Source organism: Theropithecus gelada, chromosome X (genome assembly GCF_003255815.1).
Source record: "Theropithecus gelada isolate Dixy chromosome X, Tgel_1.0, whole genome shotgun sequence".
In the NCBI taxonomy this organism is placed as follows: Eukaryota; Metazoa; Chordata; class Mammalia; order Primates; family Cercopithecidae; genus Theropithecus; species Theropithecus gelada.
Window position 1 is genome coordinate 95,747,023 of NC_037689.1, and position 12,755 is coordinate 95,759,777.

At 38.2% G+C, this 12,755-nt stretch overlaps 1 protein-coding gene across 2 annotated transcripts in view; it reads left to right on the forward strand.

Annotated features, from left to right (window-relative positions):
• The window catches only part of DIAPH2 (diaphanous related formin 2), a 931,860-nt gene extending 923,090 nt beyond the window's left edge, over positions 1–8,770 (forward strand). Inside the window, exon 27 of one of the 2 annotated variants that reach the window (XM_025372654.1) lies at positions 3,084–8,770. In XM_025372654.1, the coding sequence (XP_025228439.1) occupies positions 3,084–3,148 (65 nt within the window). In that variant the 3' untranslated portion in view covers positions 3,149–8,770. The remainder of the gene's footprint in view (positions 1–3,083) is intronic. The other variant, XM_025372652.1, reaches the window with a different exon arrangement.
• Positions 8,771–12,755: the final 3,985 nt, after the last annotated feature.

The window sequence follows — 12,755 nt, forward strand, 5'->3', positions numbered from 1 at the left end:
AAATGACTCAGATGAAGAATATGACAACTCATGTTACCCCATCCTCCAATCAAGTGTGTTTTTCTGTATTTCATTGCACAATGTCCCCAAGAAGTATACATACATAGACAGACCCTCCTCTTCCATTTTTCTCTCTTTGGTTTCCAAAAAGATAACAGGCAGATTGGAAGGGATGCCACTACTTGTTAACAAAGCCCTCCATATAATCTCAGGTAAATACATGTGTTGTCAACGATTGACTTTTTGAAGGAGAAGCCTGTATTTTTTTCGCCTAAACTATACTAGTATTAGGAGAATGAGACTAGTTAGAAAAGTGAATTGGATTCAGGCTGGGTCTCATGGAGCTCTCAGATCATATCACATGAGCACCCAGTTTCTCCACCTGTTTCCAAAGAGGACATACAACCATGTCCACTATTACCCAAATTAATGTATCACTTCTGGCAGCAATCATATCTAACGTTTGCCCTTTTCTCATAAATGTGATGCCAGCTATGAGTCCTGACCTTATGAGGGCCAGGCCATGGCTTTTTCCCCATTAGTTTTTAATACTATAAATATAAAAGTTGTATTTCAAACAATTGAGTGATATTCAATCTCTACTTAAAAGAAGACATGACTCCAAACATGGAAGTCATCATCATTAGATTGCTAGCCATTAGAATGTGAAGATAAGTGAAACCAAATTTACACACACAAAAACACGCAGAGTATAAGAGTGTGTGTGTACATATATACACACACACACACACATATATTTATAATTATATATATGTGTGTGTATATGTTTGTTGGTTTTTTTAACTAAATTAGTTTTAACATACATACAGAGAGTTGGAAATAAAAGGTCCAGATCAGCCATTGCTGCTATTGTTTCTAATGATATTTTTTTCATAAAGGTTGTAGGTTGACATTATGAAAATGTAAGTGGCAACTTTTACAGAATTGCTTCTTATAATTATCTTATTAATATTGGGACACATTAGACATCCAGAGAGGTGTGGGAGGTAGAGGCAAAGAAGAAAAGGAGAAAGGAAAAAAGGGAGGGAGAAAATCTAGAATAATTATGTTTTGTGCATGTCAAAAGCTGCATTTAGGCCCTGACCTCAATGTTTATCCTGCCTTGCAAAAGCTTCCATGTCTTTTCGTCAGTTTGTTTTGACCTGAAACTTTGTTTTCTCATACCAGATGACACCAGTAAGTTGCACATTGATGTGAAGCCTTACATCCCATCATTTGTTGCTGCAAAGCTGGGTTTTTGGATGTGGTACTTGTCTTGGACCTAGTGGGTAGTGAGTGATGGTGTGGGGTGCCAGTAGCATTACTGAAGTGAAGTGTGGATGCCTATTGACCTTAGTGTGTAGGACCACCAAGGCACAAGTCTTTTTTCAAGTCAGCATGATCCTCTGGGAATGCTACCATCATTCTCATGTCTGGTAGCTTTAACACCAAACACTTTCATGCTAGCAATGCAATGGGAACCATTATATTGTAATCTCATTTTTAAATGTTTTCTAAGAAGTAGAAAACCAATCTGTATGCAAACCAGTGACATCTAAGTAATAAGTCCTTTATTCAGGAATGTTATCTTCACATTTTTAGCTGAATTGTGATCTATATCTCAAACTAAATAATGGATTTTTTAATGGTATCTTCAAAAGGATACCCAAATAATCCATCACTCAGATATATCTCTGGGTAGAGGAAATGCCTTTCTTTCTTTCTCACCTCTCAGTGATATTATTGCATTATGAAGCACTCAGTAGGCTTTAAGTTTATGGCTGGTTGGCTCAGGACACTCATACCGTGGTGTTAATGAGGCTGGGGTCATGGAGGCCCGTTAGCTTTCCTCTGCCTGCTGACCACAGACTACCGGGAAATCAGTCAAGAGATGATAGCACAGACCAGAAAGGCACCATGGCAAAAACCTCAGCAGTTCTGAGTTTTTCCTAGCCATATAACAGGCAGGATGTGTTAGTTGGGTGTCATCATCTCAAGGAGGAAATGAGTAGCAGCTTGGGAGGCCCCAACCTTCACCTCCGAACAAAGCAGGTCTGACATTTAGGCATTAACTTTGCATTATAATCCCCCATCATACCATTGATTTGCTGTGTAACCTTCATCACTGAAGCACAGATAATAGGATAGAATGAAATGGGCTTACCTCCCGGGGATGTTGTGTGAATTAGCAAATTAACGAGTGTAAAGTGTTAGCATTTATGTAAGTGCTGGTGGTTGTCATTATTTCTAGGGACCTAGTCTCATTCTAAATAGAGAATCTAAGTATATTATGCTTTTGTCAGAAAGGGATTTTCACCCACATCAATTGCATTTAAGTGGAGCATAAAACAGAGGTGATAATAACATAGTAGTGATCATTGCAATGCAGAGCTGTAAACCTTTTCCCTATTAAAGCTAGAACTATTTTCAGCAACTTTCAGTGCTTTTAAACTTTGTTTTCCAAGTTTTGTTATCTCTATAATAATTATTCTTCCTGTGACGGGAGGTGGGAATGGGACCTAGAATAGGTCCTATTCATTATTCATTCCCATAATGACTATATATTGAATTTTTTTACATCATACAATCAAGCAAATTTGGTAGCTAGTGTGATTGACACATACTGCAATCATTGTAAAAAATAAAAACTCTTTTCTGCTCTGCCCATGCTGGTGTCCTCTAGAGGTAGCCAACATACAGATTGAAAACTCATGGGGAATTGAAGTGCTTTCCAACAAAAGGCGCTGTATATAGATCTTTTCAATTTAACATCTTTACCAAAGAATTTTGTTGTTGCCTGCTATTTCCAAGGGGACTGTGCTTGAGAGAATGCTTCCATTTCTTTTATCACTCTGACTTCGCTTACCAAGAAAAAGTCATTTATTGCTGATTGCAGAACTCTTGAACTCAGCCGGGCAGCTGCCGCATGAACTCCTCAGATCTGAGTTCCTTGTTACTTATTTACATATTCATTTGAAGTGATTTTTCAGGACTATTTGAAAACCTTTCTCAACCTAACATCATGTAATAGCAAAGATCTAAAGCTTACCATGCTTTTGGTTCTTTTTCACTTTGTCTTACAGATAACAGACGAGTACCTTTGGAAAGGTCACGCTCTCGCCACAATGGAGCTATCTCATCTAAGTGATTCCTGATGCCAAAGAATATGAAAATATTTAAGTAAACAAAATGATGCATTTTGAGAAGAACAAAGTGTGCACTCAGCGGCTGGAAAGGGAATAAGTGCATTTCTGCAAAGATCAAGATAAGCTGGATGAAGTAGTGTGCATTTGTAATACTATTGCAAGACTCCTCCCACAATTATTCTAATCTGAATACAGTTATCAGGATTGCAAAATGTGTTCCATTTTAGTGTAAAGATGTGTATCATTTGTAATTGTGTGTGACCTGACTGTGATGATGAAAGTGTAAGAAATTGAAGAGTTCTAAGGCTTTCAAAAACATTCAGTCTGTCAAAAATTTAAAATCTTAAATGTATAAGTCACCCCCACCAAAAACAAAAGAGAAGAAAAAGAATAGAAAGTATTATCCAGTGTCAGCTTCCAATTCCTGTTACATATATAATAGAAAAGGGCCAAGAAAAATATACATCTTGATTTGGAGAGGGGCTAATATTATGCACACTGTAAGAGAAGCCATTTTGGAAATTCATGAAAGTACTGCTCCACCCCAGTTGAGTTATTTAGAATCTTATCTCAAGTGAAAGCTGATGGATTCATCTGCTTTGGCTGAAATTAAACTTATCATTAGTCTAGCTAGCATTTCAGCATGATATTGCAAGCACTTCTCATTGCTAAAAATAAACCAAAGTTTAACCGAATCAGTTAGGGAAAGTGATTTAAACTTTATTTAAAGAGGTATTTTCTAATTATGCACAGATATCTACTTTATACAAATACTTTATATGGCTATTTTTGAGAAAACCCTCACATTTTAATGTTTATGCTAGGGATGAACCTGAAAATTCTATTACCTTTATTTAGATTTCAAAGACAAATATTGATTCCTATGCTCTGTGGTTTATTTCTTTTTTCTATTGCTTCTTTCTCCCTTGAGTCCCTTGAAGGCAGGGGATAGAATTCTAGAAAACCTGAGAGGAAAAAGAATTCTTTTTGCAGGAGGCAGCAGAAAACTGTCTAAAAGGTCAATTGTTTTATCTCCCTTTCTACTCTCTTTCCAATTTCACTTTGGTGGTCTGAAGAAGAAAAAGAAATTTTATGTATGTATGTGTAAATATGTGTATATATTTATATCTCTTGCTACAATAATTCCAACTAAGTGAACTTCTCAATTATCATCATACTTACTTACCTTATATTAACAAATTAAAATGATGCTGCCAAAACAAGTCTAGCAGGGAAAACAGGTTCTACATTTTTCTTAAATAGATTAGGGAGTAAAAGTTATACTTAACTTGTCTATTATTTTAAAATATACATTGAAATAATGTGGTATAACTTCTCTGGAGTGCAATTTTAAGTCTAATTCACGCAGATGATTGTGATTATTGTAAGAAATTTCTTACATGTATATTTCTTATAGAAAATACTGTTTCTACTCATTCAAAGCACATTGTAGATATTCAGAGAGAAGAACAAATGGCTGGCTTGGCAAATCCCCATCTGAGATAAAGTAAACAAGTGACCAGCAGCTTACAGATTCCTTTATATAGATGTATAATTATTCAAACTGCTGCCTTTGCCTCCAGTGCATCCTTACTTAGGTATTATACTTTAAAAAGCTCTGAAGCTGCTACAATAGAGAAAGCAAAAAGGGTGACAGTATCTGAGATTTTACAGTTCTATCCGATCTGAAAACACACATACACAAACGCACACATGTGCACACACACATTTAAGGGACATATCAGTTACACTGTTTTTTAACAACAACAAAAGTTTAGGTTCTAATTTATGTAAATACGTAATATGTGTATTTTTGACTTTACAATGTCTTTTCTGAAATCTTCGTGGTATGGCTTTTTTAATTCTTTTGACAGCTTATCAGTCTGTAGGAGAGTGATTTTGAAAATGTTAACCCTGACTAAAATTTGGGAGCATATGCCTAGCTATATTATCAAGCTGGTCAAGGTAGAAATACTGATATGTATCACCTTTTCCAGACGCAAACTTGCCTTATTTTCTAGTTTGTGAACAAGAACGAATGAAGTACTATTATTGATAACTTATATATTTTTATTTAGAGCAAATCCCACTTGCTTTTCACAAACATTAAAAAACTTTTCAGGGTCTTTCATGAAGTTCCAATAATTGAGTTAAAAGGTTTGTTTCCCAGATTTATAATGGTCCTGCTCTAGCCATTTGCAGTTTTGTTTTAGATTGAAAAGTATCACTAAAATAACTATATAGTGACATTTTTAGTATGAAACCAAATTACACTAAGGTCTTTTGTTGGCCATATTACTGCCACATGTGAGAAGCACCATTTATGCAGATTTTCTTCAGAATATTTTTTTAAAGGTACAGAATTCTTAAAATATTAACTAATTGCATCCATCTCCTTTGGCTGCTGTAACCAATTACCAATATGATGGCTTAACACAACAGAAACTTATTTGCTTACATTTCTTGAGGGCAGCAAAGCCATGCTCCCTCCAGAGGCCCTAGAGGAGAATCTTTCCTTGCCACATCCACCTTCTGGTGGCTCTTGGCATTTTTTGGCTTATGGCCACATTTCTCTTTCTGCTGTGTCTTCACATCACCTTCCTCTGTGTACCTAATCTCTCTCTGCCTCTGTTTTATAAGGATCCTTATTATGACTTATGGAGACTACCCAGATGACTCCAAGATAATCTCCTGACCTCATGATTCTTAACTTAATTACATCTGCAAGGCCCCCTTTTCCAAATAAGATAACATTCACGGGTTTTGGGGATTAGGATGTGGCTATATCTTTTAGGAAGCCACTCTTAGCCCACCCAAGTCTGCCCTCTGGCCCAAAATTTATGTCTGTCTCATGTGTAAAAGACATTCATCCCATCCTAACATTCCCAAAAGTCTCAACCCATTTTGGACTCAATCCTAAGTCCAAAATCTCATTCAAATATCATCGGTTCAAAGGTTCCAAAGCTTATTATTTAGATAATCTAAATCAGGTATGAGTGAAACTCTGGTATGGTCTTTCCTGAGGCAAAATTCCTCTTCCTCTGAGAACCAGTGAAACAGAAAAGTTATCTGCTTTCAAATTACAATGGTGGGAACAGGCATAGGATAACGGTTACAGACATTTCTGTTTCAAAAAGGAGAGAATGGAAAGTGGAATGGAGTCTCCTGTCCCAATCATTTTCAAAATCTAGCCAAACAAATTTCTCTTCTTATATTTCAAGACCTGGCAGTAATCCTCTTTCTCAGGGCTCCACCCTTTGGGCCTGTAGCTCTTCTTTCTTGGACTATGGATTGGGCCTCTGCCTCTGTGCCTGTGGCTTGCATTTCTTCCTCTGTTCCCACACTTGGGCCTCTGCCTCTGTACCTGCAGTTCTGCTCTCAGGATGGTGCTTCCTTTATCTTGAAGGGTAGCATGTGTTTGCAGCTGAGTAGTTTTATCAATGGGTTTCCTACCTGTAGACTTTTGGCAGTCTCACAATCTTCTTTCATTTTATTCTGTCCCTGTCCCTTTTAGGCCCAGTTGGAAGTGTTTCTGCTGGTATAGCATTCTCAAAAACCTTGTGGGTCTTCCATGTATGTCACATTGATTCACACATTCAGAAAAGAGGGTCCTCACAGATTTTTCCTGAATAACCCCATCTCTATTCTTGGCTTCTATTGAAACAGTCAAATAAATCCACAAGTTAATGCCTAACCTCTTCAGCACTAGCCAAATGTTGTCAAGACACACACTTGGGCTTATCTCCAGAGCACACTTTTCTAACAGTGAATCTCCTAATTTTAGCATCCTTTTTTTTGCAATCTGAATAGGCTCCGAATTTACCCAGTTATCAGGTACTGATTCCTTGTCCACTTATATGGTTCTTTTCTCTTAAAAAAATGTTTTTTAAATTTATTAGAGATGACGTCTCACTCTGTCACTCAGGCTGCAGTGTAGTGGTGCAAACATAGCTCACTGTAACCTCAAACTCCCAGGCTCAAGCGATCCTCCTGCATCAGCCTTCCAAGTAGCTGGGTCTACAGGTGCATGCCACCATGCCTGGCTAATTTTTTGCATTTTTTGTAGAGGCTTGATCTTGCTATGTTGCTCAGGCTGCTCTCGAACTCCTAGCCTCAAGCAATCCACCCATCTTGGCCTCCTAAAGTGCCAGATTACAGGTGTGAGCCCCCATGCCCAGCCTCTTTTGTGAGTGTATCTCTTTTCTGTCTTATTTTACTATAAGCACTAAGAAGAAACTAAGCTATACTTCTAACACTAGACTTGAAAATTTCCTCAGCTAAACATCCAAGTTCATCATTTATTCTACTTTTCACACTATTGTACTAGACGATTTAGATAAACTTTTTGCCACTATATGACCAGGATTCCCTTTCTTCCATTTTCCAATAAAATCTTCATTTCTTTCTAAACCATCACTATAAATGCCTTTAACATTCACACTTCTACCAACTGTCTGGTTAAGGCAATCTAGCTTTTTCTATTACACCCACCACAATTCTTCTAGTCTCTACCCATTATCCAGTTACAAAGCCATTTTCACATTTTAAGACTTTTGTTACAGAAGTACCCGATTTCCCAGTTCCACAATCTGTATTAGATTCCTGTGGCTGCTGTAACAAATTACCCTCAAGCCCGGTGGCTTAAAACAATAGAAATTTATTATCTTGTTGTTTTAGAGGCCAAAAGTCCAAAATTGAGGGGTTGGCAGGGCTGAACTTCTTCTGGAGATTCTAGGGGAAGCACTCTTCCCATGTCTTCCAGTTTCTTGTGGCTGCCATCATTCCTTGGTTTGTGACTGCATCTCCCTCTGCTCTGTCTTCACATCACTTCCCCTCTGTATATATAATCTACCTCTGCCTCTCTCTTAAAAAGACACTTATGATGGGATTTAGGGCCCATCCAGATAGATTACCCATGTTAATTCCCTTATTCCAAGATTCTTAATTACATCTGAAAGAACCTTTTTTCCAAATAAGGTACTATCACAGGTTCCAGGGATTAGGATATTGAATATATTTGGGGGGGGGGGGGGGGCACCGTGCAGCTCACTACAGTACTCATTGCACATAAATGAATTTTTCACTTTTTAAGATGCATTCATGGTGCTCCAACCAAATCGAAGTTTGTCTCTAAAAGCTACTGTCTGCACAGGCTACTGCATGCTTTGTTGTTAAATGGATGGATAGGCTATTCTAAATTTTGGTTGATACTTTTGCCCCCATGGCCAATTAACTTGAAAAAAATAATCGATCCCAACTCTGTGCTCTGATGTACCACTTCTGCCCCTTTTTTGACGCCTTTGACCAGATGCCTTCTATGGTTCACAATACAGGCACAAAACTACCTCTGATACAGAAGGGTTCTTTACAAGCTTATTTTAAATACCGTGAATCCCTTACCTGAAGGGAGAGGTGAAAGCAAAGACTGCTTTGAGTGGGTATTGAGGGAGATTGTGTCCATACCAAGCCACCCTGAAGAAGTATTTCACTTGCAGTAGAACTGTGGATTTGTGCTCTCGTTTCACCTTGGAATAAACACCTATCTCTAAGCAGGACCAAGGATGACTTGCAATCTATATGTAATGGCTACTTACTTATTCAATAAAGTTAAGATATACATTAAATGTTGTACTGCCTATGATAATTAAGGTTAAACACAAGTGAAAAGGCATGAACTCTGAGGAGTCAAGACAGGATATGAGAACATTCTAGGAGGAGAGGCCTCAACCAAAGAGAAGTGCAGGAGTGTTTTTGTATGGGTCTGGTCAGGTAGAGATCATGGGATCATATTAAAAACATACTTGTAGGAATCATAAGGTTTTCTTTAGCACTGCTTGCTAGAGTAGTGGAGATACTGTGCAACTGAAAAGTTTAGAAACATCAGAAGGGTGATTTACATGCTCCAGAGAAACTATTTCAACAGAAAAGGTTTTGGTTTTGTTTTGTTTTGTTTTGGTATTGAGTATAGAATTAAGCAAGTGGGCTTCAAATGCTCAGAAGGGTGAAAATCTGGAATGAGTAATAAAAGGACTGTAGATTATTATTTTCTGGAGAGCCTTCAATAGAATATCTCATCATGGGTGGGGTGACTTGAAGATGAAGATCTGGACAATGTAATAACCAGGTCTATAAATAATACGATCTGAAACATTTGTTTCCAAGGCAAACCAAACACCATTGTTTCCCTTGGAATGGTTTACATCAGGAATCAAATACATTGGCGTTTTCTCCCCGCTCAGACCCAAATAGGCAAATTCCTTAATAGGAAGTCTGCAAACGTTAGTATCCACAACTAGGAGAATTTGAGCTTAAGGCCAGAGCTCAAAGGAAAAATGGAAATCCAGAAATTAATATATATGCAATACATGTAACATGCTATATAGTTTTGATTTACAATAAAAATAAAGCTATAGCCAAATATCTCATTTACAGACTGAATTTATTTAAATGTCTAGAGTCCCATTGGCCACAAATAAAATATTATTACAGGTAGTGTCCATTTCAGCAAAAACAACTTGCAAATATATGAATTATGCAAATCATAACTTTGTTCCTAGTTCTTGGAGATGAGCCAGAGTTCAATCTTTAGTGATGGTGACCTTATATCTTGGATAATAGCAGTTCAGCTAATATTTTCACCTATATCTTGGCTAATTGAGGTCCAGCCATCACCTTTTGATGTTTATGGGCAAAGTGTAAGCACTATTATCATATTATTTGACATAATAATAAATAAATAAAACCCCTCAACTTCTCTACTTTGTTAAAGTCTGCCCCCACCCCCACTCCCCAGTGGGGCTATTCTCATCACTGAGTGTCCATTTAATGGAAGTTGCTTTTTCAGGACACAATTATGAATTAAACATAGCTCCTGGCTTCAAGATCTCACAGTCTAGTAGGAGATGGGATATGTACAAACAGAATTGTAATTCAAGGTAGAAAGAAACTGATTGATATTGAAACTGATATAAGGCCTGTGGAGGTTCAGAAAAAGCAAGAATTTAGTTTTAGAGAGGTGGGGTGGTTATTGGGTGGGAAGCTGGGATCTGTGTAGGTTTTGTGGAGTGGCTGGCATTTAAACTGAAATTTAAGAGGTAAGTAGATTTGGATCTGTGACACTGTTAGTCATTCAGTCAGTATTTACTGAGCACCTATTGTGTGCCACACACAATGCCAGGCTTTATGACAGTGAACCAGCTAGATGTGGTTCAAGATCTCATGGAACTGACATCTTTTTGAAGAGGGAGGGAGGGAAGGCATGAGCCGAGGTATAAACTTGGAACCTTGGTGCATACGCACAGAATATTGAACAATTCTGTTTGACTAGAGTGCAAGGTCCATGAATCACAGCAGTGGATGTGTGGCTTGGGCTTCTTGATTCTGTACAGGATAGGGAAATATTGAGGGGTTTTGAGCAAAGAAATTATTTGGAGCATTGAAGGACGATGACTCTAGAAGCTCTATGTAGGACAGGTAGAGTGCAGAGAGGCCACAGAAGACCAACTTTGTTGGGAGTTTATTGCAATAATACTTATAAGAAATGAGGCACCAAACTGGGGTAGCAGTTTTCAGTGGCACCACAGATATGCACAGCCGCAGCTCTGAGGCTTGCTATGATCCTTTTTTTTTTTTTTTCTTTTTGAGACGGAGTCGGAGTCTCGCTCTGTTGCCAGGCTGGAGTACAGTTGCATGATCTCGGCTCACTGCAACCTCCACCTCCCGGGTTCAAGCAATTCTCCTGCCTCAGCCTCCCGAGTAGCTGGGACTACAGGCACATGCCGCCACACTTGGCTTTTTTTTTTTTTTTTTTTTTTTTTTTTTAGTAGAGATGGGGTTTCACTATGTTGCCCAGGCTAGTCTGAAGCTCCTGAGCTCAGGCAATCCACCTGCCTCGGCCTTCCAAGGTGCTAGGATTACTGGCATGAGCCACCACACCCGGCTGCTATGATCCTATTATCTGTACTGTCACATGGCTCATGCAAGCCTTATATGCAAGTAGCATCAAATCACAGAGACATGGAGCAGACAGGAGAACATGATTTCTGCAGAACTTATTCAGTAATATTATAGTGATTATGGTAATAAGAGCAAGGGTAAGATCTCTAGGTTGCTTTCTTTTCCTTTCCTTTCTTTCCCCATCCCCTTCAGTTCCCTTCCTTTTTCTTCCCTTTTCTTTTCTTTCTTTTCTTTTCCTTTCTCTTCCTTTTTTTTTTTTTTTTAAACAACACTGAAAGCCAAAACATTAAATGGCCGTTCAAAGAAACAAAAAACTGACAAAGACTGAGGACATTAAAATATACTGATTCAGTTTTGGTTTCATACTGTCAGGAAAGAAAGATATTTAGATAAAGTATAATTTATGGGAAAAGTTTCAGTGAGTTCATAGCTAGGCCTTCTTAAGTGTCTGGTTAATATTTTAAGCTGTACATTTAAGAGGCTCTTGAACAATTACTATTCTCTAAAAGAACAGCAGATTCTCCCATTTTACTATGGTCCCAGTAATCTCTTAGACTTTCAAACTGTGCCCAAGTCTATTCCCTTTATGCTAAATGCCTTTCTACTCAAATAACTCTAAGACTTCCCTCCTAGGACATTCAGACGCTGGGTCATGTGACACTGAATAGCTTTGTTTTGGCTAATATTGTGTTATTCAAGAATGAGGCCTGTTTTATGAATCTGTTGTATCTCCTTCTACCCCAAATACCTTGTGTTGCCATCCCTCCATTTTCCTACAAAAACTCAAATATCACAATGGGAATTAAATTGAAAATACCTAAGTACTATGAATTTTCTTTTTGAACAAGTCTCGGAAACCTATGGCATGTAATAGCACAGTGGCCCCGACTTTTGGACAAAAATCGCGTAATGGAGTGCTTTATGTGGCTGAACAACTGGTGGCACTTAATGATGGTGCTTGAGGGAAAGAGGGAGGGGAAACGAAAGGGGTCATGTACTAAGGCCCCTGGCAGAATTCAGTATAATGATAAAATTGAAAACGTCTTCCAGATGTCAATGACTTTTTTACTTCAGAGCATCTGTGATAACAAAGCTGACTTGCTATGACCTTACGTCGTGTAGTACTTGGTATTATTGTAAGGACTTCACTCTTGACATCCATTATCCATCCTCACATTTCCTCTCAGTCTACAAACATCTTTAAGGTTCCACCATACTATTAAACAACAACCTTCAAGCTGTGACTCTTGACAAGGCTACCAATGCCCTACCTAACTGCCAAATCCTGTGAATGCTTCTGAATCCTCATCCCACTTATTTTCTCTCATGTCTTCCACCAAGTATACCTAGCCCTGTCTTCCCCTACCTCTCAGAAAACTCATTCCCCTTTATCATTGGTTGTCTTCAAATGACCCCTAAATATAGGCATTCTTTTATTTTATTTCACTAGGTTTTGGGAGAACAGGTAATGTTTGGTTACATCGGTAAGTTCTTTAGTGGTGATTTCTGAGATTTTGGTGCACCCATCACCCGAGCGTTGTACACTGTACCCAATTTGTAATCCTTTAGTCCTCACCCTCCCCACCCTTCCCACCAAATCTTCAAAGTCTATTGTATCATTCTTATGAACAGGCATTACTGTTAGTTGCCTTC